The 27,465-nt window shown below is 34.4% G+C and overlaps 1 protein-coding gene across 1 annotated transcript; it reads right to left on the bottom strand.

The window, feature by feature from the left end:
- Positions 1 to 989: 989 nt before the first annotated feature.
- On the bottom strand, positions 990 to 20,008 carry LOC133182166 (elongation factor 2-like). The gene is made up of 12 exons (XM_061316905.1): positions 19,898 to 20,008; positions 19,130 to 19,344; positions 15,066 to 15,256; positions 14,369 to 14,577; positions 13,779 to 14,262; positions 13,295 to 13,490; positions 12,199 to 12,457; positions 7,012 to 7,263; positions 6,638 to 6,847; positions 6,327 to 6,509; positions 1,937 to 2,069; positions 990 to 1,421 (listed from the first exon to the last, which is right to left on the bottom strand). The coding sequence occupies exons 1-12, from the start codon at positions 19,898 to 19,900 to the stop codon at positions 1,228 to 1,230; spliced, it is 2,529 nt and encodes an 842-aa protein (XP_061172889.1). The 5' UTR covers positions 19,901 to 20,008; the 3' UTR covers positions 990 to 1,227.
- Positions 20,009 to 27,465: the final 7,457 nt, after the last annotated feature.

Below are 27,465 nucleotides of genomic sequence, written 5' to 3'. Positions count from 1 at the left end.
AGCTCTTGTGGTCTCTGACCAGTAAAGTTTAAAATGTACCTACAGTGAAACTTGCATAATCCAGATGTTGTTTAATCCAAAACCTTGCCTAATACGATGTAAACTTTTAAGTCCTTTTCAATAAATTCGTTTAAAATGTTGTCTAATCCGGCCAATTTCTTAAGAATGAGTGGTGTCCGGATTAGGCAAGTTTTACTGTACTTGCACTCAGGTATTTTAAAAACTTTGTAAATTGGGTGGGGCTAAAAGTGAATGGGGATTAGACGTAGTGTACCCTTACCTGAAATTAAGTTATATATCTTACATATGATCTTATTTTCAGTGGAAGTAGTATTCATGAAGGTACAAATATCAACAATCTAGTATATGCAAAAATTGGTGTAAAATTCCAGTATTTTTTTGTCAATCTACTGAGGGAGCGTTTTACACATCATCCTTTCACTATTTATACTGCCGTTTTGGGTGGTATGACAATTCAGTCCAGCACGCTTTGTGCATGACTTGTACATATAGTTTTGCTGTGGAAGTAGTAAAAGAATATGTTAATATCACACAGAAAAATATTGAAATAAGGAGAAATAGAGAAACAGCATTTTTTGGGGTGCAATAGATACATGTATATCCTTTTTTCAATGGGTGGCACTGTCGCTCTCTGGTCGTCCATACCAATTTTTTTCTCTGACCTGCGAGCTACAGATCTGCAGCTAATTTGCATGGTGTTGATTCAAGAATTATGTAATGTAACTACAAATAGCTTAAATTAAACAAGTCAACCATGACTTTAGAGTGTCTTCCTTTTTCAATAAAATCCAGTTTCCATCTAAATTTACCTTTCCAAAAAATTAAGAACAGTAACCCTCGTGCAACTGTCAAGGTCCATAGCATTTGAACCATTCAATAATTCTCTGACAATTCTTTGTATTAGACTAAATACAATAAAAAAAAGCTTTTTTTCTATTTTTTATTTACAATTTTTTTTTCTCTAACAACTTTCTTTCTTTCCTTAAACTTGAATAATTTTTCCACGTCAATTAATCTGAACATCATTTTTCTTGAGTTTTGGTGAATTGAGGTTCACAACAGGAGAAACCAGACTTGAAGCACTTAAATTTAGGACATGAAGCACTATTAATGACAAGTTGTTGAAACAATAAATAATTTACAAATGCCAACACAGATAAAATTGTCCCTTTTTCAGTTCATAATTGCATACTATAGGGCTGATGTTTATAGTTTGTCGAGGAAATTGTCCAGAGCTGGTACACCTTCCTTTAATCCCTTGCGTTTCCTAGTATCGTGAACAACCTGGTATGGTTTACTGCTAGCATCCAATGGGTCACCTGGTAGGATATCCCAGTGGTCAAACACGCACTGTGGGAAAGCTTGACCTCCCGTACAAGATCTCAGATCTCCAGTGAAGCCTAAAAATGGGAAAAACTGCTGGTGTAATAAACAGGAATAGCTGTGGGAATTTTACAATATGTATCAAGAAATAATAAAAAATCTAACAATAGCAACTTTTTTTAAAATTACTGTAAATCACCTCTTACTTGAGAGAACTTTATTTTGGCGTAATTACATGTCTGTCTCCTCGCAAGAATTTCATTCTCGCGTAAATTTCCACTTTCAAGGATTATATACAACAATTCCCATAGCACGTGAAAATTATGTCTCACTTATAATTATCATTTAGCTTTCTCTCTAAATAAGGTGTCATGAAAAATAGTGATCTACAGTAATAAGTTGTATCAGAAACTGTGTCTTTTAATCATCCTTTTTCATAGGATTGACAGATTAAAATACGTTATTCATCATATACAACTAAATTTTACCCATACCTCTTTCAAAAGTAATGAATACCTTATAGGAAGTTTTATTCTATACATGTATTATTTAGTACAGTCTATTTTCCTAACCAAGGCTAAAGATAACTTACCAAATGATTCATTTACGGGCAAGTGAGCCTTGACCATCCACTGAGGTGTGGATCCAATCTGACCATTATCAAACACAACACCTCTTCTTTTGTTTAAGCACTGGAAGATACCTCCTACAGCTTGCTCAGGGCACTATATAAATAGAACATTTGATCAAGTTGCAGTTCTCATTGTAACCTCAAAATAATTAAAAGCACTTGTATTCACATTCTGATGAAAAATAAATTATCAAATTAGTCATAAAATATGTTCATATATTATGTTAATATCAGAGTCACAACTTTCTGTCACTTGCCAAAAGTTAATTTCCAGATGACTTTATGTAATACACAAGTTTTTTGCCACATAATACCACTAAAGCCTTGCTTTAAAGATTTTTTGATGGCCATTTTATCAAACTAACTGGATCTCCTTGCGCACATCTTAATTTTTTAACTCTCCAATATGTACCTCTGTTCCAAATTGTTACCAAATATTTGTACATTTACATGTATAGTTGTAAAGTCTAATGAAAAATACTTTGGAAAAAGAACTTGACAAATAGTGTTGAAGTGGAATACATTGCACTGTTTTTAATTTCACAATGTTCCCGATCAAAGAATTTTCCATGAAAATTAAGCCATCATGAACATTGTTGACTTACCAATGTAGCATTCAATTATTTATACAGCTGTACACTTTAAAATTCTGTTTTTTTGTTTGTTTGTTTGTTTTTTTTGTAAATACCGGGTAATTGAAAATCATTAGGAAACCTGAGTTTAATAACAATGGTGGGTTAAAGTAAGTTTCTGGATCTGTGTATTTTTATTAATTTACCATAATTTATAAAATTGTATATACAGTGTTTTCCCCAGACCGTTCTTGCATGGCGGTACCGCCATGCATTCACGATCCCCCGCCATGCATCACACATTGCCGTTATGCTTCCCGCTATGCATGAATTATTAAAGGTAGACTATTTTAAGAGGAAGATATACTTTGAAATTGTGATCAGTTATTAATCTTTCAATAAAACAATTCAAATCACTAGAATCACAGCGTTTACTGTACACGTGTTGCGCACCTGTGGTGAACTCGATGTGAATCGCGGTAGGCCTACGTGGTATGATGCAATAGTTGTCTATTTATGTTTATTGCAATTTACTTATATGTTACTAAGTATTAAGCTTTTATTTGATTAAAAATATTTATAAGCATGAAAAATTTATTAATTGCTGTCAGATAGTTCATACGGTGAAAGTAATACACTTGTTATATGCACATATGGGTTTTTCCAACATCCACAGGTCATTCTATAAATAGCATTGATGTTCCGACATCAAAAATGATTCATTAGTTAAACACATAATTTTAAAGCCATTTTTTGCATAAATATGCTTAAAATAAACATGTCCAATAAGTATAATCATTGTTTATTTACTCTATGAACTATGGGCAAATACTTTGTTCAAGCGCACATGCTTGACCTACATTCAACAGCTTATGTTGAATTTAAAAAAAATCAGACACCAATGTAATAAATATGTTGTCACAATATTTACATGTAAGCAGTGGTGCTACATAATGTGCACCCTTTTTGTTTAAAAATGACTGTAAAAGTAGGGACATCAAAAGAAAAACAAGAGGCCCATGGGCCTTGAATCGCTCTTCTGATAAACTGTACAACCTATCACTTCTATTTGAAGCCTCAAAGTATCCTGTATATTTACATAAACCCTTGAAATTCCAATTCACACTCTGAGAACCCAAGATGATTCTAAGCCAATTAGTACCTGAGAGTTGGTCATGGTGACCTACTTATCACTTGTCATTCTCTGAGGACCCATCAACTAAGTTTGATGATTCTAAGCCAATTAATACCTAAAATATTTTTTAAAATTATAATCATAAAATTTTATAAGTAGGTCAAAGTGACCTACTTTTCAATTGTTTTACTCCAAGGACCCAAGATGCATCAACTGACAAAGTTTGATGATTCTAAGCCAATTAGTACCTGTAATATTTAATTAAAGCCATAAATTTTCAAAAGTAGGTCACTGTGACCTACTTTTCAGTTGCTGTACTCCGAGGACCAAAGATACATCGACTGACAAAGTTTGATGATTCTAGCCAATAAGTACCCAAAATATTTAATTACAGCCATAAATTTTCAAAAGTAGGTCACAGTGACCTACTTTTCAGTCAACCTACTCCAAGGACCAAAGATGCATCAACTGACAAATTTTGACGATTCTAAGCCAAATAATTCCTGAAAATATTAAATACAGCCATAAAATTTCAAAAGTAGGTCACCGTGACCTACTTTTCAGTTGTTGTACTCCGGGGACCCAAGACGCATCAACTGACAAAGTTTAATGATTCTAAGCCAATTAGTACCCGAAATATTTGATTAAAGCCATAAATTTTCAAAAGTAGGTCACCGTGACCTATTTTTCAGTTGTTGTACTCCGAGGACCCATGACGCCTAAACTGACAAAGTTTTATGATTCTAAGCCAATTAGTACCCGAAATATTTTATTAAAGCCATAAATTTTCAAAAGTAGGTCACTGTGACCTACTTTTTAGTGGATCTACTCTGAAGACCCAAGATGCATCAACTGATAAAGTTTGATGATTCTTAGCCAATTAGTACCCGAAATATTTAATTATCGCCATAAATTTTCAAAAGTAGGTCACTGTGACCTACTTTTTAGTCGACCTACTCTGAAGACCCAAGATGCATCAACTGACAAAGTTTGATGATTCTAAGCCAATTAGTACCCGAAATATTTAATTAACGCCATAAATTTTCAAAAGTAGGTCACTGTGACCTACTTTTTAGTCGACCTACTCCGAAGACCCAAGATGCATCAACTGACAAAGTTTGATGATTCTAAGCCAATTAGTACCTGAAATATTTAATTATAGTCATATAAATTGAAAAGTAGGTCACGGTGACCTACTTTTCAGTTGACCTTTTTTGAGGACCCAAGATGCATCAACTTACAAAGTTTTATGATCATAGGACTTAAAATGTCCAAATTATGCCTCTAAAATGCTTTGAAATCGAATGCCTGCAAAGTTCAAAAAGTAGGTCACTGTGACCTACTTTTTAATAAATATGTTTTATGGCCCCAAGATGCATCATCTTACAAGATTTAATGATTCTAAGCCTCCCCATATTCGAATTAATGACCTTAATTGTTTTAAAAAAGATTAGCCATAAAATTCAAAAAGTAGGTCAAGGTGACCTACTTTTTAGTTGACGTACTTTGAGGACCCAAGATGCATCAACTGACAAAGTTTGATGATCATAGGCCTTAAATTGTTCAAAATATGCCTCTAAATCATTTTGAAAAAGAATGGCCACAAAATTTAAAAAGTAGGTCACCGTGACCTACTTTTGAGTCAACATGATATGAGGTCCTTAGATGCACCAACTGACAAGATTTGATGATCCTAGTCCTTATAATAAGCAAAATATCAACATTTTAATAAAATGTAATTTTTGGTCAACTTTGAAGTGACCTTGAGACCACGCCCTTTGCCCCAGGGTAAATCCCCGTGCAAATTTTAATCTACAACATATCCTCATCCTTTTGTGTAAGTTTGGTGATAATCTGCCCAGTGGTTCTTGAGAAGAAGATTTTTTAGCAACCAGTACTTTTGTTTCTATTTTCCTAATTATCTCCCCTTGTTAAAGGGTCACAACCCCAGTTTTAGTATAAAAGGGAGCCCTTGGGCCAAGGATACCCTGTGACAAATTTGACAATAATTGGCCAAGGGGTTCTTGAGTTATGGCCAATATTCTAAAAAGTTTACGCACACCGCACAAATGGCCATAGCATTAGCTCTTTGAGCCTTTGGCTCAGAAGAGCTAAAAATGTAGTAAATAAAAAAGGGGGGTTCACTAGGGACCTATTCAGTTTGTAGAAAGCAAGAATAACACAGCACATAAACATGATAAAAAGACAGTGGCTTTAGAGGAAAATAAAATAGAACATTTTTTTGTGACTAGATCTATTTTTATAAAAGTGAACTCAATTGTTTAGCTTTTTTAAAAGTTAAATTGACAATATATTCAAAATATATCATTTGAATGAAAAAAAAAATATAAATGAATGAATTTGTATTTTTCATTTAAATATAAATTCAGATGCATGCACAAGTAACTCAACAAGACACTCTGCGTGCCGTCAATTCAGCAAAATTCCCCCATGCATTAAAAATTTTCTGAGGAAAACACTGTATATATATAGTTAAGAGAACTTAAATTGTGAAATTAAAACCGTGAAATGTACCAACATAAGAAATCATGAAACACGTGAACACATTTACATTATGCTGAGGTAAACCTACAATTATCCAAATTTCACAAGTAATGAAAAATTTCTACCCATAACGACTGACCTGAATTTCAACAAGGTAGATTGGCTCCATGATTCTGGGCTGAGCTGTCAACATACAAGCATACAGAACTCTTCTGGTAGTAGGGATAATCTGTCCACCCCCTCTGTGGATAGCATCAGCATGTAATGTCACATCATGGATGTTAAACCTGGCACCTCGGACATTCTCCTCACATAGGACACCCTGACAAGGAACAGACGATAGTAATACAGAAAACACTCACACTAGCTATAAAGCAAAAATTTACACATATACATACAGAACTGCACTTTTCCTACAGTATACTATTCTCTGCATATAATATTTCCTACTTCTTTTGTGGCCCATTGGAAGCCAGCAACAACACTCTCTTTTATTTCATTCAAATACTGCACTCCCTTGGCAACATCCATCAAAAGGTTGGGGCCAGATCCTTCAGGTCCAAAGCACCAGATCTTCCTGGCCTCTCCTACATCCATACCATATTTATCAGCCAAGATTCTGGCTCTTTCTTTCAGTTCCTGTCTAGGTGTAATGTCCCCCTAAAACATAAAATTTTCCAAATAAATTATGATCTTGTTCTCTTGTGTAAGTATTGACAGTTCCTATGTAATAGAGAACACATCACTTCAATCAATATGACTATTATAAAAATATTTTATTTGTGTTTCAAGATCAAAATTATAATTAAATAATCAGTACATACAGCATCAATAGCTTCAGCAAGATCATCAGGAAGAGGTAGGGCTTTCATGAACAATCTGTTGTGCTTGTTTGGAGATTTTGACAGACACATAATACTTGATTCTTCAGATACAGTTTCTCTGTAGGATACAACTGGGTCTGATTTCTTGATAGGGATACAGGCATGGTCTTCCTCCAGATCCTTCAGGCAGATTTCCAAATGCAACTCACCAGCTCCAGCAATAATGTGCTCACCAGATTCTTCAATTGTACACTGTCAAAAAACATAAATTGCATGACTTGAACAGATGGTACCAAATTTTTTATTATGCTTCCAGATTGTCAGCTGCAGGGATCAAGATTAACGGTTGTCCGATTGCCTGGGACAAGTTAATTCTCAGTTCGGGCAAGTGAAATTGTTGACGTACTTGTCCGATCAGGCAAGTGAATTTCCTCATACAAATGTACATATTTATTTTGTTTACATTAATTTATAAATAAAACAATAAAATGAACACTTGATTTCTGCCACGCACCTGACAGACAATGTTTTTGCATTCGAAATTCCTTGCTAGCGTTTCTGGATTATGTACCGTTCATTTAAAAATCAGGTTCGTTATTCTCTTTTGAAGTAAATATGCTCTACGTCTAACAATATTTTGTTAACTTCTTATTAGGAAATTAGATTATTTATTCACACACAGAATATAAGTACAGTGTAATACAATGTATCCTGATCAAGATAACATGTATGTTTTGTAGCAACTATCTTCCTTAAGCATCTCTGAAAATCACGAATCACAAAAAGATTCATCAAAGATAGTTTTTAAAAATATAAATTTTATTAAAAGGAAACGGAGGGTTATTACTGCATGGCAGTGTGTGTTAACAGGTTAAATTTACAAGTACAGCGGTATACACTTATGTACAATTGCAGCATCGCCAAATTGACAGTAGCGTATTTGGTCACATTTTTTCTTACTATAACATTTACAGTAATTAATAATTATTTTATTAAGTTCTTTCCTAATTTCGGGCAACCAAGTTTTGCATTCGGACAAGTCAAAGTTTGAGATCACTTGCCCAAAGGGCAAGTGAATCTGAAAGTTAATGTCTAACCCTGAGCTGATTATCCCTAGATCTCAGAAAGGAGTCAGTGCATGAAAACCTTCTTGTGAGTAGTATGAAAATATTTAGGCCAAAAAAAATAATAGTCTTGTTTCCTGCTACCAGTCTGAAAAAAATAGGGTAGGTAGGTAGGAAAATTATTTTATTTTATATTTTTATTTTATTTTTTTCCGATGGCATTTTTTTGGATATGAACTAATACAAGATCAAATTAAACATGTCACAGGTCAATATCGCCTTTTAAAATAAAAATTTCATGTCTTTTTATGCACAATTCCAGTGGTATTTCATAAAAATCCAAATTTAAAACAAGAATTTAATGAAATGCTTGTTTTGTGTTAACACAGAAACCGATTATGGTGACAGATCCATGAAATTCCAGAAATTCCCGATTTTTTTTCTTCCAAAACTTAAAAAAAACTTTAGGGTCGGGTGCAAAAAAATAGGGTAGGTCGGGTAGCAGGAAACAAGACTATTATTTTTTTTGGCCTTATTAAACTCTTTATGCATTCTAATGAAAAATTTTATGGTCCAACTGTAGCCCCTGACCAACCTTGAACACCTATGTATTTTTTTTTTTTAATTTGTATGCTTAGACAGGTACATCTGAAAAATTGTAACCTTATTTTTGAGAATGTTTGAAGTAACCCTGTCATAATCTCAAAGCCTCAATTAACAAGAGGCCCAAGGGCCTTAACGGTCACCTGAGTATAATACAACAATTTAGAGGATCCATAGAGTATAAAATGAACTGAAAGGTGAAGCTTTGTTGCCCAAAAGCAAGAAAAATAGGGTGATCATGATCAACAAAATAATTGGTCTTAATATTCATTAACAGTTCATAAATTAGGTTCTAATCTGTTCCCCATTTATCACTATCACTATACAGTATATTAACAAATTATCAATGCTTCTGTACTATTTTATCCCTTGTTGAAATCTCTTACATTGGCCTCTCTTGGTCCTTGATGAACATTTAGTAAGACAAGTTATTTTTGTCTCATTTTTATTTATCTACTACTTACAAGTCTATCTGATCAATAAAACTATAAAAGTACTTTTTGTATTATACAATTAAAGTTTTTGCATAATTCTCTTATTCTATTTACCTTTCAAGTACATTATTTACAGTGATAAATTATCAAACATAAATGGCAAAGGGGAATAACTCCTCTCAGTAGAATACAAACTAATAGAGCCCTGGCCAGGACCAGAACACTTGACCAAATGGTCCAGATGTTCAAAAATCTGGTAAAAATTTTCTTCCTTATAAAAACTTTTACTCTGTTTGCCTCAGATATGCCCAGGTGCGGAGAAGATTTTTAAAGAAATAATGCATTTTTACTACAGATTCACTATATTATCAATAGAGCCCCCCCCCCCCCAAAAAAAAAAAACACCAGAGCTTCTGACCCTGGGACCATAAGTTTGCTCATCATAACTAATCACTTTGTTTATCTGCTTAACACTAAGGAGCAAACAAGATTTTTGAATAGAATTAATGCATTTTCACTATATTATTAAGAGCCCCACCATCACACCAGCACATCTGACCCAGGGGTCATGAAATTCACTACTCTGGAAGAAGCACTCTTGCTCATCATAACTATACACTTAGCTTCTTTGCTTTTTTAACCAGAAGCAGAAAAGAATATTTGCAAAGAAATTTTGCTTTTTCACTTTATAATCAATAGAAGCCCCCCCCCCCCCCCCCCCCTCACCAGAACCCTTAAACCTGGTGTCATAAAATTCACAATTTTGGAAGAGGCATCCTTGCGTATCATAACAATGTACTCAGTTTGTTTAAACAATACCCAGGGGCAGAGAAGAAGACTTTCAAAGAAATAATTCACCTTAACTATAAGATCTATATAGCCCCGCCCTAGCACCAGAACTCCTGTCCCCGGGGCCATGAATTTCACAATTTGGGAAGAGGCATCCTTGCTTATCATAACAATGTACTTAATTTGTTTAAATGATACCGAGGAGTAGAGAAGAAGATTTTCAAAGAATTAATGCATTTTCACTATATAATCAATAGAGCCCCACCCTAACACCAGAACCCCTGACCCAGGGGCCATGAAATTCACAATTTTGGAAGAGGAACTCTTGCTCATCCTAACTATGTACTTAGTTAGTTTATTTAATACCTAGGAGCTGAGAAGAAGATTTTCAAAGAATTAATGCATTTTCACTATATAATCAATAGAGCCCCGCCCTAACACCAGAACCCCTGCCCTTGGGGTCATGAAATTCACAATTGTGGAAGAGGCACTCTTACTCATTATAACTATGTACTTAGTTACTGTATTGAATACCCTGGAGCAGAGAAGAAGATTTTCAAGGAATTAATGCATTTTCACTATATAACCAATACAGCCCCGCCCTAACACCAGAACCCCTGCCCCTGGGGCCATGAATTTCACAATTTTGGAAAAGGCACTCTTGCTCATCATAACTTTGTACTTAGTTACTGTATTTAATACCCTGGAGCAGAGAAGAAGATTTTCAAGGAATTAATGCATTTTCACTATATAATCAATACAGCCCCGCCCTAACACCAGAACCCCTGCCCCTGGGGCCATGAAATTCACAATTTTGGAAGAGGCACTCTAGCTCATCATAACTATGTACTTAGTTACTGTATTTAATACCCAGGAGCTGAGAAGAAGATTTTCAAGGAATTCATGGATTTTCACTATATAATTAATAGAGCCCCGCCCTAACACCAGAACCCCTGACCCAGGGGCCATGAAATTCACAATTTTGGAAGAGGCACTCTAGCTCATCATAACTATGTACTTAGTTACTTTATTTAATACCTAGGAGCAGATAACAAGATTTTCAAAGAATAAATGCATTTTCACTATATAATCAATAGAGCCCCGCCCTAACACCAGAACCCCTGACCCAGGGGCCATGAAATTCACAATTTTGGAAGAGGAACTCTTGCTCATCATAACTATGTACTTAGTTACTTTATTTAATACCCAGGAGCAGAGAAGATTTTCCAAAATTTAATGCATTTTCACTATATAATCAATAGAGCCCCGCCCTAACACCTGAACCCCTACCCCTGGGGCCATGAATTTCACAATTTTGGAAGAGGCACTCTTACTCATCATAACTATATATGTAGTTAGTTTATTTAATACCCAGGAGCAGACAAAAAGATTTTCAAAGAAATAATGCACTTTCACTACATGATCTATATAGCCCCACCCTAGCACCAGAACCCCTGACCCTGGGGCCATGAATTTCACAATTTTGGTAGAGGGCTCAATGCTTATTACAATCATGCCAACAGTTTGACTGCTTGATGTCCAGGAGTAAAGAAGAAGATTTTTAAAGATTGCATTAATTTTGCTGGTTTTAGCCCCACCCCTCAGGCCCCAGGGGGGCAGGGACCATGAAATTCACAATTTTTGTTCCCCTTCACCCATAGATGCTATATGCCAAATTTGGCTGAAATTGGTTGAGCGGTTTTAGAGAAGAAGCTAAAAATGTTCAAATGTTAACGCACATCGCACGACGACGGACAAAAACGGATAGCAATATGTCACCTGAGTGACTCAGGTGACCTAAAAATTAGTTCAAATTAATACCAAGTCGCAAATACAGATCCTCTATCAACATCTTATGCATTTGCTAATGAATTGCATCAATTTCGAAAAGCCTTTAAACAATATTTATTCCAGCTTAATCATAATAGGCTATAATTTCGAACTAGTAGCTGAATCTCTATTTTTTTTTTTTTTTTGGTGTTATACAATATTTCTAGGGGGAAAAAAAGCTAATTTTATTTTTGATTGCTTGGATTCAAATTGTACTCTTGCTCTCATTGGATATGCTGAAATTATCTGTCAACATTAATTAGAAATTGTCATCAAAATTGGCTAAATTTGGACTCCATCTGTGCCACAGAGGCATGCGTAATTTGAGCAATTATAAATTTATTTCAATTCAGATGAACTAGAATTTGAAAAGGTTAAAATTATCTTCAATTCATTCATCAATAATTTCCAGATTTAGTGAAAAATAGTCACAAATTTGAAGGGATTCTTGACAAAAAGGTAGCTACCTGGACCATAGGATCAGATTTGGCTAGACGTTTGAGACCCTCCACAAGCTTGGGCAATTCCGAGGGGTTTTTGCACTCTACAGCAACTCTGACAACAGGACTGACACTGAATTTCATCACTCTCATGTTATGGGCATCTTTGTACGTTGTGATAGTTCCAGTTTTAACAAGGTACTGGTCAACTCCTACCAACCCACAAATGTTACCACATGGGACATCCTCAATAGGTTCAATATAACGTCCCATCATCAAAATGGTTCTGCAAAAATAAAGAAAAAATTTATCCATTATGAAATTTTTAAAATTTTTCAGCAAACATGTCCTGACTTTGGATGTACATATTATTGCACTATATAATATTTACAAAACAACTGTATTTTATTGTGTTTTAATGTGCTATAAACGCTATATACTTCATAACCATCTTTTGTAAAGTTTCAGCTACATCATCGAAGTCAGGTAGTCAGGTTTTTTAAAAATGGTTGATAAAGGAAATTTCTATATTAATTTTCATTAATCTGTACTTCCCAAACAGATATTCACCAATACTAGTAAACATGATTTTGAAAAGCAAGTACCCATATAGGGGGCATCTTTACCGTATATACTCACCTATAAGTCGGTTTTTTGGGAGTTAAACTTTGGTCCAAAAACCCCTGTCCGACTTATAGGCGAGTTATAAAAATATTGGTATTATAGCTGGTCAATCCCTTTAATGTAAGCTTAAAAAATAAAACCGACTTATAGGCGAGTATATATGGTATATGAAACACAGTTTTTTGAATTGTGTCCAAAATTGAGCAATATTCGACTTGAGACAAAATAAGAAACAAGACACCACTTTCAATGCATAAGAAGACGACAATAAATTGAAAACTCTCTCTGATGTCCACATTTATTTTTTAAAAACATTTTTAAATTTCATATCAAAGATACTGCATAACTTTTATATGAAAATGTCAAGTCTGGAGATGTTTGCTGAAACACCCTGTATTTGTATACATTTCTAGGAAGGAAATTGTTAGGGTGTGAACCCATTTCCAAATTTTTGTTTTCCAATTCAAGCAAATTCAAATCTTTAAGATAAAACCCTCACCTCTGGATGGACTTTTCATACAAGTCCTCTTTCTTTCCTGGGGTGTAGTTGGGTCCCATGATACGAGCTTTCTGACCAGTGGCTACTGTTCCTGAGAAGACACGACCGAAGGCATAGAATCGACCTTTGTCACTGGTAGGTACCATCTTGGAGATGTACATCATGAGAACTCCTTTAGGGTCACAATTCCTAACAGCTGAAAAAACAAATGTGCTTTCCTTAGTTTTTAACATACATGTGCACAATTCCTAACAGCTGAAAAAACAAATGTGCTTTCCTTAGTTTTTAACATACATGTGCATTATCAGCAACCAAGAGCATTATCAGAATTTAACCACACCAGTATATATTGTAACTGCGCATGTTTCATTAGACATACACTTAAACTGGTTTACTGCCCAATACATAATAAGTGTTGGAAGAGTGATAATTTGTCATTTAAATTTGCTGAAAATCTTTGAGACCAGAATTGTTTTTTACTTACCAACAGCAGCTTCATCATCAGCAGGTCCTTCATACAAGGTATCTACACGGTAGCATTGGGCAGTGACAGGAGAGGGAAGATGGATGACTATCATCTGCAACATGGCATCTCCAGCTGGCAGCCACTTCCTCATCACAACCTTCAGCAGTTGTTTCTCCTCCAGTTCTTTATCCTCTGAGGTCAGTTTGACACCCATTTTCTCAGCGAGGGCCAGAGCCTTTTCCTTAGAGCTCTTCATGCAGGTGTTGAAGACATGGTAAATAGGGGTCAAGATGTACTTTACAAAGCCACGATCTCCAGCACTTTGCTCAGTGGACCACTTCTTTTCTTTTTCATTGTAAAAGTTGTCTCCCCAAAGTTTCTTCATCAATTTGTCCTCTCCAATGCCAAATTTCTTGCTGTACATGGCACCGAAGTCTTTTAAGGTGAATGCCCACCCATGAAGACCGGCTCCAAATCCAACTGTTCCCTTCTTGGGATCAACCTATACAATTGATATTATCATACTTAATCAAAGCCATCTTGTGATTAATATCTCTCGAGTTTTAATTGTAACTAAATAAAACTTATATTTTAAGACCAAGACATACAGCAATTTCTCCCATGGGGCTGTCTTCCAAGCCATAAGTAGCAATGATGACATTGACATTCTCAATAATTCTCTGGAAGGACTGGTAGAGAGATTCTGCGTCAAGCTGAAGTGTCAATAAAGCCAAGTCCATCTTGTTCATGAAGAGAACGGGCTTGATTCTCTCTCCAATAGCCTGTCTCAAAACGGTTTCAGTTTGTACACACACACCTGTAAAACAATATTACATCAAACAGTTGTAAGGATTCAACAACTTGATTCTACTTCATTATTTGGATTTTGGATCAAACATTTGGAATTAAAGAATTAGACTCCAGTCAAGATACCAACTTTTAACAAGATTCTTTCATTAAATTTACATAGCTTTCTATTAAATCTATCAACACATTTTTGCTCAATTTATAAAGTCTACCCTAGACCCGAGCCAACATTTGAACAAAACTCCAACATACTATGCACAAATTGTGAACATAATTAAAACATCTAGCCTTTTGATTCCCTGTATTTTCCCTACTTCCACATAATGCTTCCACATAAATATGAATAACTTTCTTTTTCTCGTGAAGATTTAATAAAATTTTCCCTATATACTCTTATGTTAAACTTTTAGGGATTGACATTTATGGTTGTCCGATTGCCAGAGGCAAGTAAAATTCTCAGTTTGGGCAAGTGAAACTTGTGAACAATTAGACAAATACCTGAAACACAGTCAACAACAACAAGGGCTCCATCAGTGACACGCAGAGCGGCTGTTACTTCTGAAGAGAAGTCAACGTGGCCAGGGGAATCAATCAAGTTGATCAAGAAAGCATTGCTTAAATCCTTGTCTTTTTCTCCAACAATGAATTGCAAATCCTCCTTCTTCATTTCATAATACAGGGAAATTGCACTAAAGAAATATATCACGAATACATTCAATAAACATAGTATGAACTACATCATTACATGAGAAAAAGTTTACTGAAACCTTTGTCTCACATTTATTCAAATAGAGATTTTTTCCATATATATTAATTCCTTGGCCCCTTTCTTTAAAATCTAGAGACATCAAATTTCAGAATGTAAGAAGAAAACTTAACAGGTCCAGCACAATCCCTTGATTTAGCTATATAGCTTGAATTAGCTATATAGCTTAACCCCTTTCGCACGGGATACGACTCGAGTCGTAGTCTACCATTTCGTACGGGATACGACTCCAGTGGTAGTACACAAACGCTGTTATTCAGACCCTTAATAAACTGTTACATGATAAGTTAGAAAGAAAACGTTTATACGAATCAGACTTAGGTAAATTTCCACTGATCATGCGCAATAAAAAGTGAAACTAGATACCTATTTATGAGGGGAAAATTCCAGAAGAAACAAAGAAACCGATGCGTCAGTTTACAAAACGAAAGCAACATGGCGGCGAGAGATGCAGACTTGAGCGAGGGCAGCGATATTGACTCAAATTATGATGATATAGATGATGGATTGGATGTAAATGAAGAAAATATTGACAGAATAGATCGCGAAGTTCAACTTGGAGACGTTGACGACTGGCTATTGAACATATTTACGGAAGATTCCGGCGACGAAGACGATTTCCTGGGCTTCCAAAATCAATGGACGTCGGAGGATTTCCAGCCCCGTCTACCATCTCGCTATAGAAAGGTAGGGGGTGCTACAATTGAACATCCTGAAGAAGCCTCCGCTGCACAATACTTTAACTTGTTCTGGACTAACGAAATGTGGGATAGAATAGTCCAGGAAACGATCTTATATGCGGAACAGGAGAGGAGAAAAAACCCACCACCACCGTATGCAGCAAAATGGACGCCAGTGAATGCCGTCGACATCAAAGCGTTTATTGGCTTATGTTTTGCAATGGGAATCCTCAGGTTACCCTCAAAAAATGACTATTGGCGACAAAGTAAGTGGTTATTTTGTACTTCATTTGGGAAAGTGATGACAAGAGACAGATTTACGCAAATTTGGAGGTACTTGTACCTGCAGAACAATGAGGTACAGCCAGATCAGCCGGACAAGTTATGGAAAATGAGATGGTTTATAAACTTCCTAAACGAGAAATTCAAAGAAACTTATGTACCATATGGAAACGTCACCATTGACGAGAGCATGGTAAAATTCAAAGGCCGTTTAGGATTTCGACAGTATTTACCAGCTAAGCCAATCAAATGGGGAATCAAGGTTTGGACTATGGCTGAGAGTGATACCGGGTACATGACTACATTTCAGGTATACACTGGAAAAGAGGATGGCCAAGAGAAAGGTCTAACACACAGAGTGGTAATGGACCTATGTACGTACATGTTCGGCAGCAATCTGTCTGTCTATATGGACAACTTCTACACAAGCCCGGAGCTTCTCAAAGATTTACATATCCGAGGGATCATGGCATGTGGCACTGTCAGAGCAAACAGAAAAGGTCTTCCAGCAGAATGCCTTCCAAAAAATCTGCGCCTACAGAAGCATGAGTACAAGGTGGTACAGAACGATATCCTCACCTTTACAGCGTGGCAGGACACAAAACCTGTACTGGTTTTGTCAAATTTCCATGACCCCTTGCACCGAGGACAAGTGACCCGTAGAGCAGCCGCCGCAGCACAGAATGTAGTTGAGGTACCCCTTCTTCTAGCAGACTACCAGAAGTATATGAAAGGAGTTGACATATGCGACCAGATGATTGGATACTACATGGTCCATCATGGCTCAAAGAAATGGTGGCGCCGATTGTTTTTTTATCTGATGATGGTGTCTGCCCATAATGCGTACGTCGTAGCTAAGGATACCCATCCAGAAATTGGAAAGGATCGCTGGCCGAACTTCCAAGATTTCCTCGAGGAAATTGTGGAGGACTTGATTGGCGACACACATTCATGCAGAGAAGCACCAAAGGTTGACTGTGGTGGGCGAGCAACTGAACATTCTATCACAAAGTTGTATGAAAAAAACAAAGTGTGTCGAGAATGTTCATTGTCTGCGGCTCCAGGGCAAAGGAAAGGAGTGACTAAGTTTGGATGTTCGCAGTGTAATGTTCCCGTGCATTTGGAATGCCAGTCCAAACACATCATGAGGATGTTGAGACAGTGAATAATGTGAAAATCAGTTTTGGTTACCGTATATGGTGAAAATTGCCTTTTATTTTGAATTTAACAGCTAATCTTTGAAAAAATTATTGAAGTTATTTTTTATATTTTACATGTGCTAATGTTGTGTACTTTATTTGATGGATTTTGGAAATATTACATTGGATTTTACAACAAAACATTCAGGTATTGTGATGCATGAAAAACTCTGTTTTCCAGGAAAATACCAAGTGACATTCAAATTATCATAACTTTAAATTTTCTTGATGGATTTTTTTGCTGTAAAGTGTATCTGAAAGAAGAAAAGCTAAAGAACAAATATGTGCAAAAATATTATATGGTTTACCTTCACTTTTAATGAGAAAAATGCAAATTAAAAAATGATATGCAAAATTTTGAGATGTGTTTTTAATTTTTCATCAGGTTTAACCCCTAATAAAGTTAAATTAATGAGCAAATATCTTTACAAAAATTATACTGTTGGAAAGTAAAATCTATAGGCTTTCTGAATATATATACTTTTATATACATTAGATTAAAGATAAGAGAGTCATTAGCCTAATTATCTATGTGCATCAGACTGCCCGGCTTATCACAGCAGCAGGAGACTAGCTCCTCGATCTGGTGATAACAGCAGCTGAGTTGGCTGCAGTGATAAAGGGGTTAAGCTGTTCAGAATAGCTTGATAAAGCTTTTTATATGCAGTTTTTCATAAAAGTGTGTTTTTTTTTGTAAGAAATAGATAAAAAATTCTGAAGTATTTGACTATTCATATATGTACTATGGACTTTCAAAAAAGCAACCCACTTCAAAGATAGTTCTAACATTGCAGCATTTAATATTTTTGAGCAAAAAGATGTATGTTTTGAGGCATGGATAAGAATGATTGCTTCACATTGTGCTGAATTATTACCAATCAATCATCTTGTTGACCATAATTGACCTCCTTTATAATTTCATTCAACAAGTCACTGTCAAGACATAAATCAAGTGCTTTATATAGCCCCAAAACATTTAAAACTGCGAGTTCAAAGTCTCTGAAGGAGACACAATTTGATGAGCAAATGTTTATATGCAATGTTTTCAGAAGAGTTCAAGTTTGAATACTATCAATGCACTAAGGTGTGACTTTGTGTACAAGGTGAAAAATAACACATTTAAGGAAATACGCAACGTAGTTTGAACTTTGTCTTTTTCCCTGGAGTTGAAGAGTTCCAATACTTAAAGGAACTGTGTGCTAAATTTTAATGTCTATAAATTATGTTGTACACTCCTTCTTAAACAAGTTTGGATAAACAAAACATCTACAATATATGTTTAGTAATTTTCGTATATTTTTCTTTGAATTATACAAGAATTTTCTTCAACTGATATCTTTTTAAAACCCCTGGTAATGCATGCTGATTTTTTGTCTATGAACATCTGATGGCACTATATTCTTAAATTGAGAATATCTTGAAAAATTATCAGTAGGTAAGGACTAAAGGTACGTTGCGTATGTCCTTAAGAAAAAATGTGATAAAATAGCTAAATCAAGCTATTCTGAATACCTTAGTTAATACAGCTATATAGTAGCTAATTCAACATATACAGCTAATTCAAGAGATGGTGCCCGACCTGCTTAAAGATGCAATGTAAACATGACAACTCAAGAAGTTTACAATGATTCTTACGTTGATTTGATGGTAATGCATCTCTCCTGTTCGTCCTTTCTAGTGTCTGTAAATCTTGTTTCTCCTGCTTTTGCTGAGGCAATGATACCAGCCTTGCTGACTAAAGAATCAGTCAGCGTAGATTTGCCATGATCGACGTGGGCAATCACAGACATGTTTCGGATGTTGTGTTTACGATCCATGATCTCACGGATCTGCTCTACGGTAAAGTTCACCTGAAACAAGTTATACTCATTATGATATGTACCACTATATTCTATTAGCAGGACAACAGAAATCAGACATAGTCTCTGTGTCATGAATCTCAATTACTGTAGTATTTGAACTGAAAAAGCAAAACAATAATGAAGTAAACCAACCCTATAATTCTTTTTAAAACTATCAAACGTTCGTTGCACTTATTGAAAATGACACAGATTCTGTGTATTACGTATATGACTTCTCCGTCGTTTACATTATCAACGAACCATCCTTTATTTTGATTTTTCAGTAAACATATGTGAGAAACTGTATATTTAAATACATAAAATGTGAAAACACATTGCTAATTTAATCGTTGAACTACATCGAAAACCATTCCACATGATTCTCGCTTCTTTCCAATTCATATACGTCCATTATGGCCGGCGTATGTCAAATCAGTACACCATTTTTTTTTCGTGCCATTTCTTCACCACTTCTCAAAATATTGGAGCTATACTTAAATATCAAACACTTTAAATACTTATTAATCAATAAATGAGTTTAAATTATAGCGATGGAGCTTACCATCTTGGATCGAGTCTTAGATGGACAACCACTGTAATATGCTCAGCTGTCCTCTTTCGTTGACTCGACGGAAAAGACCGTACACTGATCACGTGTATTGTCGAATGTTGTGAAATGCCACGCGTAATGCGGTGGTGGGTTGTTTCGTCTCTAGAGTGTGAAAATGTTTCGAATTCATTTTTCGAATTTAGTATGATACCAGTATATTTAAAATTAATATTATTTACTTGATTACCACGAAATAAATATTCGTGACGACGTATGCTTTGAATTTGAAAACTCTATCTTCTTATTTTTATTTTATGTAAAATAAAAACAAAAATATTTATTGTCATAAAGAAATATAATATGATCATAATTTGATAAATCAGGGTTTAATTATATGAGATATCTGGTCTGATGATGGGGTGTGAGGCTGTCCAAGGTTCTACAGATATAGCTGCCTTAAAAATGGAAGGGTTTGTGATTCTTTTTTATGTCTCGCGGTAATTCCTTGACAAACAAAGAGGTATGCAGTAATGAACATTTGAAAATCATGGAGGAAAGAGCACTGAAGTGCGCAGCTTTGTTTTGTACGTAACTGTTAAGTATTGAAAAAAATGTTACTGAATTCACAAATGTGTAAATATCCATACTTTTTTTTTAAGTTCATCGTTATAGTTATCATATTATATACAGAGAAAATTATATTTCCAGGAAAAGTATAAAGCACAAACTATGCATTTTCTAATTAATTGGAAATTGATCAACAAGTAAATTTTAGGATAAAAAAATGTACGTATCCAGGCATTCAGAAAAATTAGAAGAATTAGTTCTTTTATTCACATTAATTATTATATTTATAATGTATGGTGCAAAAAGCATGTTATACCATTGCAGGGTATCACAGACCACTTCCAATTTCATTTCATGTTGATAAACATTTTCATCTAAGGCAGCATTAGAGGAAATTCGATTTCTCTTTAAAAAAAAAAAGGGGGGGGTGTAAATGTCTACTTTCTACAACACAATTTCTAAGACTTCAAAGAACTTGAGTCATATTAAAATGCATGAAATGAAAGTTGTTGCACGAAAAAAATTCAATTTCACCCTTCATTTTGAGACTTATTAAAATTAACCATAATTTTAAAAGTTATTATTCCTGACTGCATGAGGATCGGATATTCTTCCATCGGGTCACTCTAGGCATAAGGGTTTTCGGAAAACGTCCAAACTATTGACAAAAATATCCTGTTTTTGAATCGGTCTGATAGTAGGACCTACAATGACCAAAGAACAATTCTCATTTTTGAAATTCATGAAATTATGACAAAAAAAAAAAAAACACTTCTGAGGAAAATTTTCTCGGCAAAAATTATTCTATTATTAAAAATAATAATGTGGTATTCTTGGGGTTCGAACCCTACCAATAAAAATCTTGAGTACCACTTTTTATTGAGACTATCACTCTAACCATTACGCTACTCAACTACGGATGAATCATGTTTATAATATGACCCGTGACTAAATGAACTTCAAGTATTTCTTGGAAAGATACGAATGTTGTTTCATGAAGGTGTATTTTCAAGGTATAGTGGGTCACTGGTTAACCCAAAAATGTATATTTTTCGGAAACGTTGAAGATAAATTTTCAAAAAAAAAAAAAGCGAAGACCCTCTGATATAAAAAATGTTTTTATAATATAGGAAAATAATCCCTTTTGCCCACTTTGGTGTGTATATGCTATTTCATAGGCATATAATTTCAATCTTTGTGAGATTTTTGCAAATTGTAGAAATTTTACATAAAGTATACTATAACGTTAGGTGATATATCAAAGAACATTTTGTTTTAATTTAGTTTTAATTTTTCACCTTCATATTTGTCGCACAATAGGCATTTTGCTCCTTGTGCGTCCAATTTCACAGGTCCGTAGAAAGCGGGCATGATAGAGTATATTTTGCTACGGCAAATTTTCCTTTATATGCTTGTTGCCCCCCCCCCCCTCATTTTTTTTTTACTGTAAGGTCGAGCACTGGTTAATTACAGAATATGGACAATTGATTATTTTTTTAAATTTTTGTTGTGCTTTTCAGATTTTTTAGGAAGCCCCCCCCCCCACACTTTTGAAACCGTTGCTAAGGGGCTTCTTCTTTTTTATGATGCATGTATACAGGAAAAGAATTTTCTTCTTCATATTTGAACAACAGGGCCATGTTAGTCATATTGGTATTCAATCACCCCCATGGTATGTGGATTAAGAGACCCCTTAGAGTAAGGGTGGAGCCATATTTAAAGGGAAGTATAATTAAAAAAATTTAAAAATCTTATGAAGAAAAGCAAGGGCCAAAGTAACTCGGATGAGCGTTGTGGCGCATGGGCCTCTTGTTTTAAATTCTTTTTTTATTTATTGTCTTGTTTATCACCACTGCATAGTCTGCAGAAACCATGGCATCATCATGTGACAAAGATCCAATTAGCCAGTGGAAAGTTTATCCTTTTTGTCATCTGAAGATCTGAGTATAACAATACAATTTTATCATTTATCACTGATTTTCATGACGAATCAAACTGATTAACAAAAGCACGTACCATTTCTATTGATCTTGCAATTTGTACATTTTTTTTTAATTTATGCCCCGCCATGAATATGGTCGGGGCCATAGGGGCTTGTCTTCCGGATTGTTAAATGTAAAATAAATTAATAAAATTTTGAATCTTCTTTAAATTCACTTAAAAAGTTGTTAAAAAGTTGTTACAATAAAGATTCTGATACTTTCAGACAAAAAAAAACTATGTTTAAAAAAACTTAGCACACCTATATACTTAAACTGTTTATACATAAAATATTTGGTTGCCCTTACTTGACCGACTGGCTAAAAATGGCCAGACTTTAACCTCCAAGAAACAATTATTCTTTTTATGCATTCCGAAAAATAAATTTTGAAAAATCAGCATTGATGTTGAAATTTTCTGAGAAAAAGAATTTCTTATCTACCTACCGACCAAATTTTGTCACCCTGAGTAGGGAGAGGGCAAACGAACATTATTTTAAAGTTTGCCTTATCCTTAGTATTTTTATATACCAAAAGGGGGCGAACGGAAAATGATATAAAAGATCGAAGTATTGGTATGTCAGACTAAAAATTCATGTACATTTGCTAAGTTATCGTGTCTAAAAAATTTCTCAGAGAGAAGGGGTGGGGGTGGGGGATACACCAACCATTCGTCAGGAGCTTGTGTGTTTGTCATGTCCGTCTTCCATTTCATCAACTGTGTCCAATTTTCTTTTTTTACCTTGACTTTCCCATTGACACTTGCCTTTACTGTTTATTGTGTACAAAACTCAGTTTTAAGGAAACTATTAGAGATATTTTCATCAAACTTCATACACTAATACAAATTTTCATGTTACATTAAAGTTCACGAAACTTTCCTAAGATACGTCCTAAGATATGACTTAGGAACAAAGTTAGGAACATCCTAAGATCAACTTAGGACACATCATAAGATGTAGCTCGGCGGTATCTTATAGGAACATCTTAAGTTAGGATATCCTAACACACGATGAACACTATTGTTTCGAAATACATATACAATTTGGGAGACATTTGCAGCCAAAACCACTTCTATCTTACATAAGAAAATCAAAGTACTGAAGGTACTGATGGGAGTTGATTTTAAGGACGATTTATGTTTTTAACCTTGTTTACAGCTTTTCAAATTATGTACAACATTATTGCTTCTTAATTTGGTATGCGAGTATCAAAAGACTAAAAAAATGTCACGATTCTAAGGAGTCAAAAAAGTAAGGCTTGTTCTGATTTGACCACAACTTTTGAATGATATGCAAACACGTGTAAGACTTCTTCATTGCTCAAATTTTTTCAGTAATTTAAGGTATTTTCCTTACCAAAAATTTGTTTAAAAGTGCCAGAGCGACTTTTTTTTCGTCAGAATGTGATTCAAGTTGTTGATTCCGCTCCTATACATGTATATATAAAATCTTAGAATAAATGATTTTTAAGTGTACGTTTGAATTTACATATAGAGAAATGGAGTACGTTTTGCTAATTTGCATAGGCGCCATATTGTTTTCAATATGGCAGATTTTTGTTCAATGCATTATAAAAGAAAAAAAAGCATAGATTAAAAAATATTAATTCGGAATAATTTCTTCCTCATTTGATTCTATCTTTTATTGTGTCCTGTATCGGAATGCAATCTTTCGTTTACAAAATGACGAAAAGTTGAAAGTTCATTTCGAGTTTGAAAATCTAAAGCGAAGCTTCATTACAATGATATTCATGTAGAAAAAATGTGATGAAAGAGCTTACAAGGTCTTTATCAAGCCAATTTATAAATATTTGTCATTTTCCGATTTCATTCTCATCCTGCGTGAAGTTGTCAAATTTGCAATTTCAGTTTCTAAGATACATGTAATCAGATGTTGTTTTCTTTTAAACTGAAAATCCTGTTTTAGACAGAATTCAGAAAAACCTAACAAACACTCCCAGTGTGGAAAATGCAGGGGTTTTTTTGGTTATTTTTTTTTTACCTGAGAAAATATTGAACTTCATTATTGTCATACGATGAGGGATACGATCAAATAATTACTTATATTTCATTATAAAAAGATTGATAATTCATTATTATTATTATTATTTTTGTTGTTGAAAAAAATCACAAAAATAATGAATATTCATTTGCGACGGTCACGTTGTCATTAATTCATGAATAAGGTGTACAACATTTAAACATGTGATGTACTCTGACCAAAGTTAAATCACGACAAATACCATCTATATTGGTGATGAGAAAATTAATGGAGCAACATGTATACCAGAAATAGAGATTCTTCTCAAATTTATGCCCTCTTTCCAGATTTGTATTGTTTGATAGATTTTTAGAGATCAATCACTGTCTGTTATCTTCACCTTTTTCATAGTGACTTGGATTTACAATATACATCTTCACTCTTGTAAAGGTGGAAAAGACTTACCAGATTTTCAAGTCTATACCAATAGCTTATCTTTGATCTTACAATGTCGAAGTGTAGGGGAAATCTACCAAATTCAGATAGTACAGCAAAACTATTTGCATATTTATGTACATCAAGTATTAATTTGCAAACTTTCAGTTTATCACAGAATGATTTGGATAACATCCTATCTATTGTACCGCCAGGGATGCTTTTTTTGTAGTAAATGGATTAAAATAAACCCAAATTTCATATGCATACAATAATTAAAATAGGGTTAATTGAATGATCAAAAAAGTGAACAATGGTTTTAATGTCTAAATTTATTGAAACTATGAATTTTTTCTTCCTTTTTTTAAACTTAATTATTTAATTTATATTTTTGATAAAGTTAATATACTTTGAGCAAACGATAAGAGCATGAGAAATGATACACTTAGGTATATATTTGTTTAAGATACACTATATATGACATAACAGTGTATTTACATATAAATAAATTTCGTTCGTTTATAAATTAAACCTTATTGCGTGGCATAATTCATTTTTAAATGTATCATTTTTATTTTTTATTTTTACTTTTCGCTGGAATCTAACTAAGATTGCAGCGAGATGAAATATTTCATTACAGGTACATTAAACCACAAAGCAACATATTTGGTCTTTGTTGGCAAATATATACGAATCACACGGTTTTGTTTTAGAAGGAAATGGGCTATTTCAACACCCCACTCCACTCCAAACATACTCAATGTGCCCAAAATTAGCAAAATTCTGGATCCACTCCGAATTCCGTTCTATCAACAGTGAACTAATTGTTGAGACAATTATGCATGCACAGCATTAATATTCCTGCAAAAATAAAAATATTAAATAAGCCATCTCAATTACACATCTAATAAAAATTAATCCTGTGTATACTATCAATAATTATCATTCCAGGCACAAAAGTAAAAGGCTGCTAAATAAGTTAGTCAAGTAGGTCACGTCTGCTGCAGTTTGGAGATTAGGAACTTTACACATGTTAGAGATACTGGAGACACATAATGCCCGCTGTGATAATCAGTCTTGCTCGCATATGTACATAAACATTATAGGGTTTACATCAGTTGTCTGTATCAATCTGATTTTGTGTTCTCTGTATAAACTGACATGCATTTAATCGTATGTCTGATTATTAATCCCGTTATTATGGGACTCATATTGTCGAAGCATGGTGTTTATGCATTGTTTTAATCACGAGGATACCTTCAGCCTTTCCCTACAAACTGATGAAAATGACGTATCTAAGCTATTTTAGGAGCGAGTTTCCTATCTTAAAATTAGAATATATGCACTATTTTCTTATTCGCAATATCTGTAAATCTATTTTCTTACATAAATATTTAGGCCTGCCGTTTACTGAGATTATACATTGCATTTTTAAATCTTCACACCCTGCTCAATTTGTAGTTTAAACTCTAATTTCAACATTTCTCCCATTTTCACAACATCCTGCATTTAATTGAGGACACCCCCTTGGTAGCTGTTTGTCATTTGTATGTATTGATGCGCCTCTGGCGCGCTGACTATGAGGAGTTGATAAAATCAACTCCCAAAAATTATCCATTTACATGATGACTTCACTATAATTTTAATGTTTATATCTTAAAAATTATAAGAGAAATATTTAATGCCCCATGTAAGTCGCAACGAAACAAGCGAATTTTTTCTATCAAAGTGAAGGATTTTTATTTCATTTTTAGTTTAAAAACGGTGTTTCGGCAATAATATCTACAACATGTTGGATAACCCAAAAGATAAAAAATAATCTTGAATTCTATTAACTAATAAAAAATATGAAATGAATTTTGCAGGGCTCGAGGCCATGTACTTTAGTATTCAAACAGGGAAATATTTCATTATTTTAAAGACAATGCGTAATCCCCGAGTCTTGGAACTCTCAACAGTTTTAATTGATATGAATCAAACCAATATACCCCGATTTACTTACATCAAGGCGGAAGATGAAAATAAGAGAATAATTTTCACTTTTGGTCCCTTACACATAAAACGTGTTTGAATGTCTTTTTTATAATCGGGAGAGGGGATGGTACTGACCCCTAATTATTTTTCCGAAAATTGTCTCTTACTGTTGATTTAATATGGATTTTTTTTTGAAGGCTGGTCCCCCCACTTTCTGTTGCAGTATGGACGGATCCCTCCCCCCCAACCACCACCACACACGCACACATGCAGATTACATGTAAGAAGGTTTTTGAGTGCGGATATTTTTTATTTTTTTATGTCAAGGTTTCAGGGAATTTTATTTTTTTGGCTGGTCAATTATATTTTTCTGCCCCTTCACCCTAAAAGTCAATTATTTTTTCTGCCCCCTTCCCCGGTTTGAAAAGGGATCTGACGTGCCTGCATTATGAATAAGAAGAGGAAGCGAAAATTTTCAAGTGCAAAATTCAGGTGCTTTTTGATGAGGTGGAAAAAATAGATAATCGAACATTGTAACTAATGATGCAAAGAAGAGGGCTTGGGATAACATTTGTGAAAAAAAAATGTTTTTGTAATTCCTCAGCCAGGCCCGTAGGAAGCAATTTCAGGTTTTTTTTTTGGG

Source organism: Saccostrea echinata, unplaced genomic scaffold (genome assembly GCF_033153115.1).
Source record: "Saccostrea echinata isolate AGI-Se365-2 ecotype Australia unplaced genomic scaffold, CSIRO_AGI_Sech_v1 ptg000009l, whole genome shotgun sequence".
NCBI classification, from domain to species: Eukaryota; Metazoa; Mollusca; class Bivalvia; order Ostreida; family Ostreidae; genus Saccostrea; species Saccostrea echinata.
The sequence above is the reverse complement of the archived record's forward strand: the minus strand, read 5'-3'. Positions and strand labels throughout refer to the sequence as shown.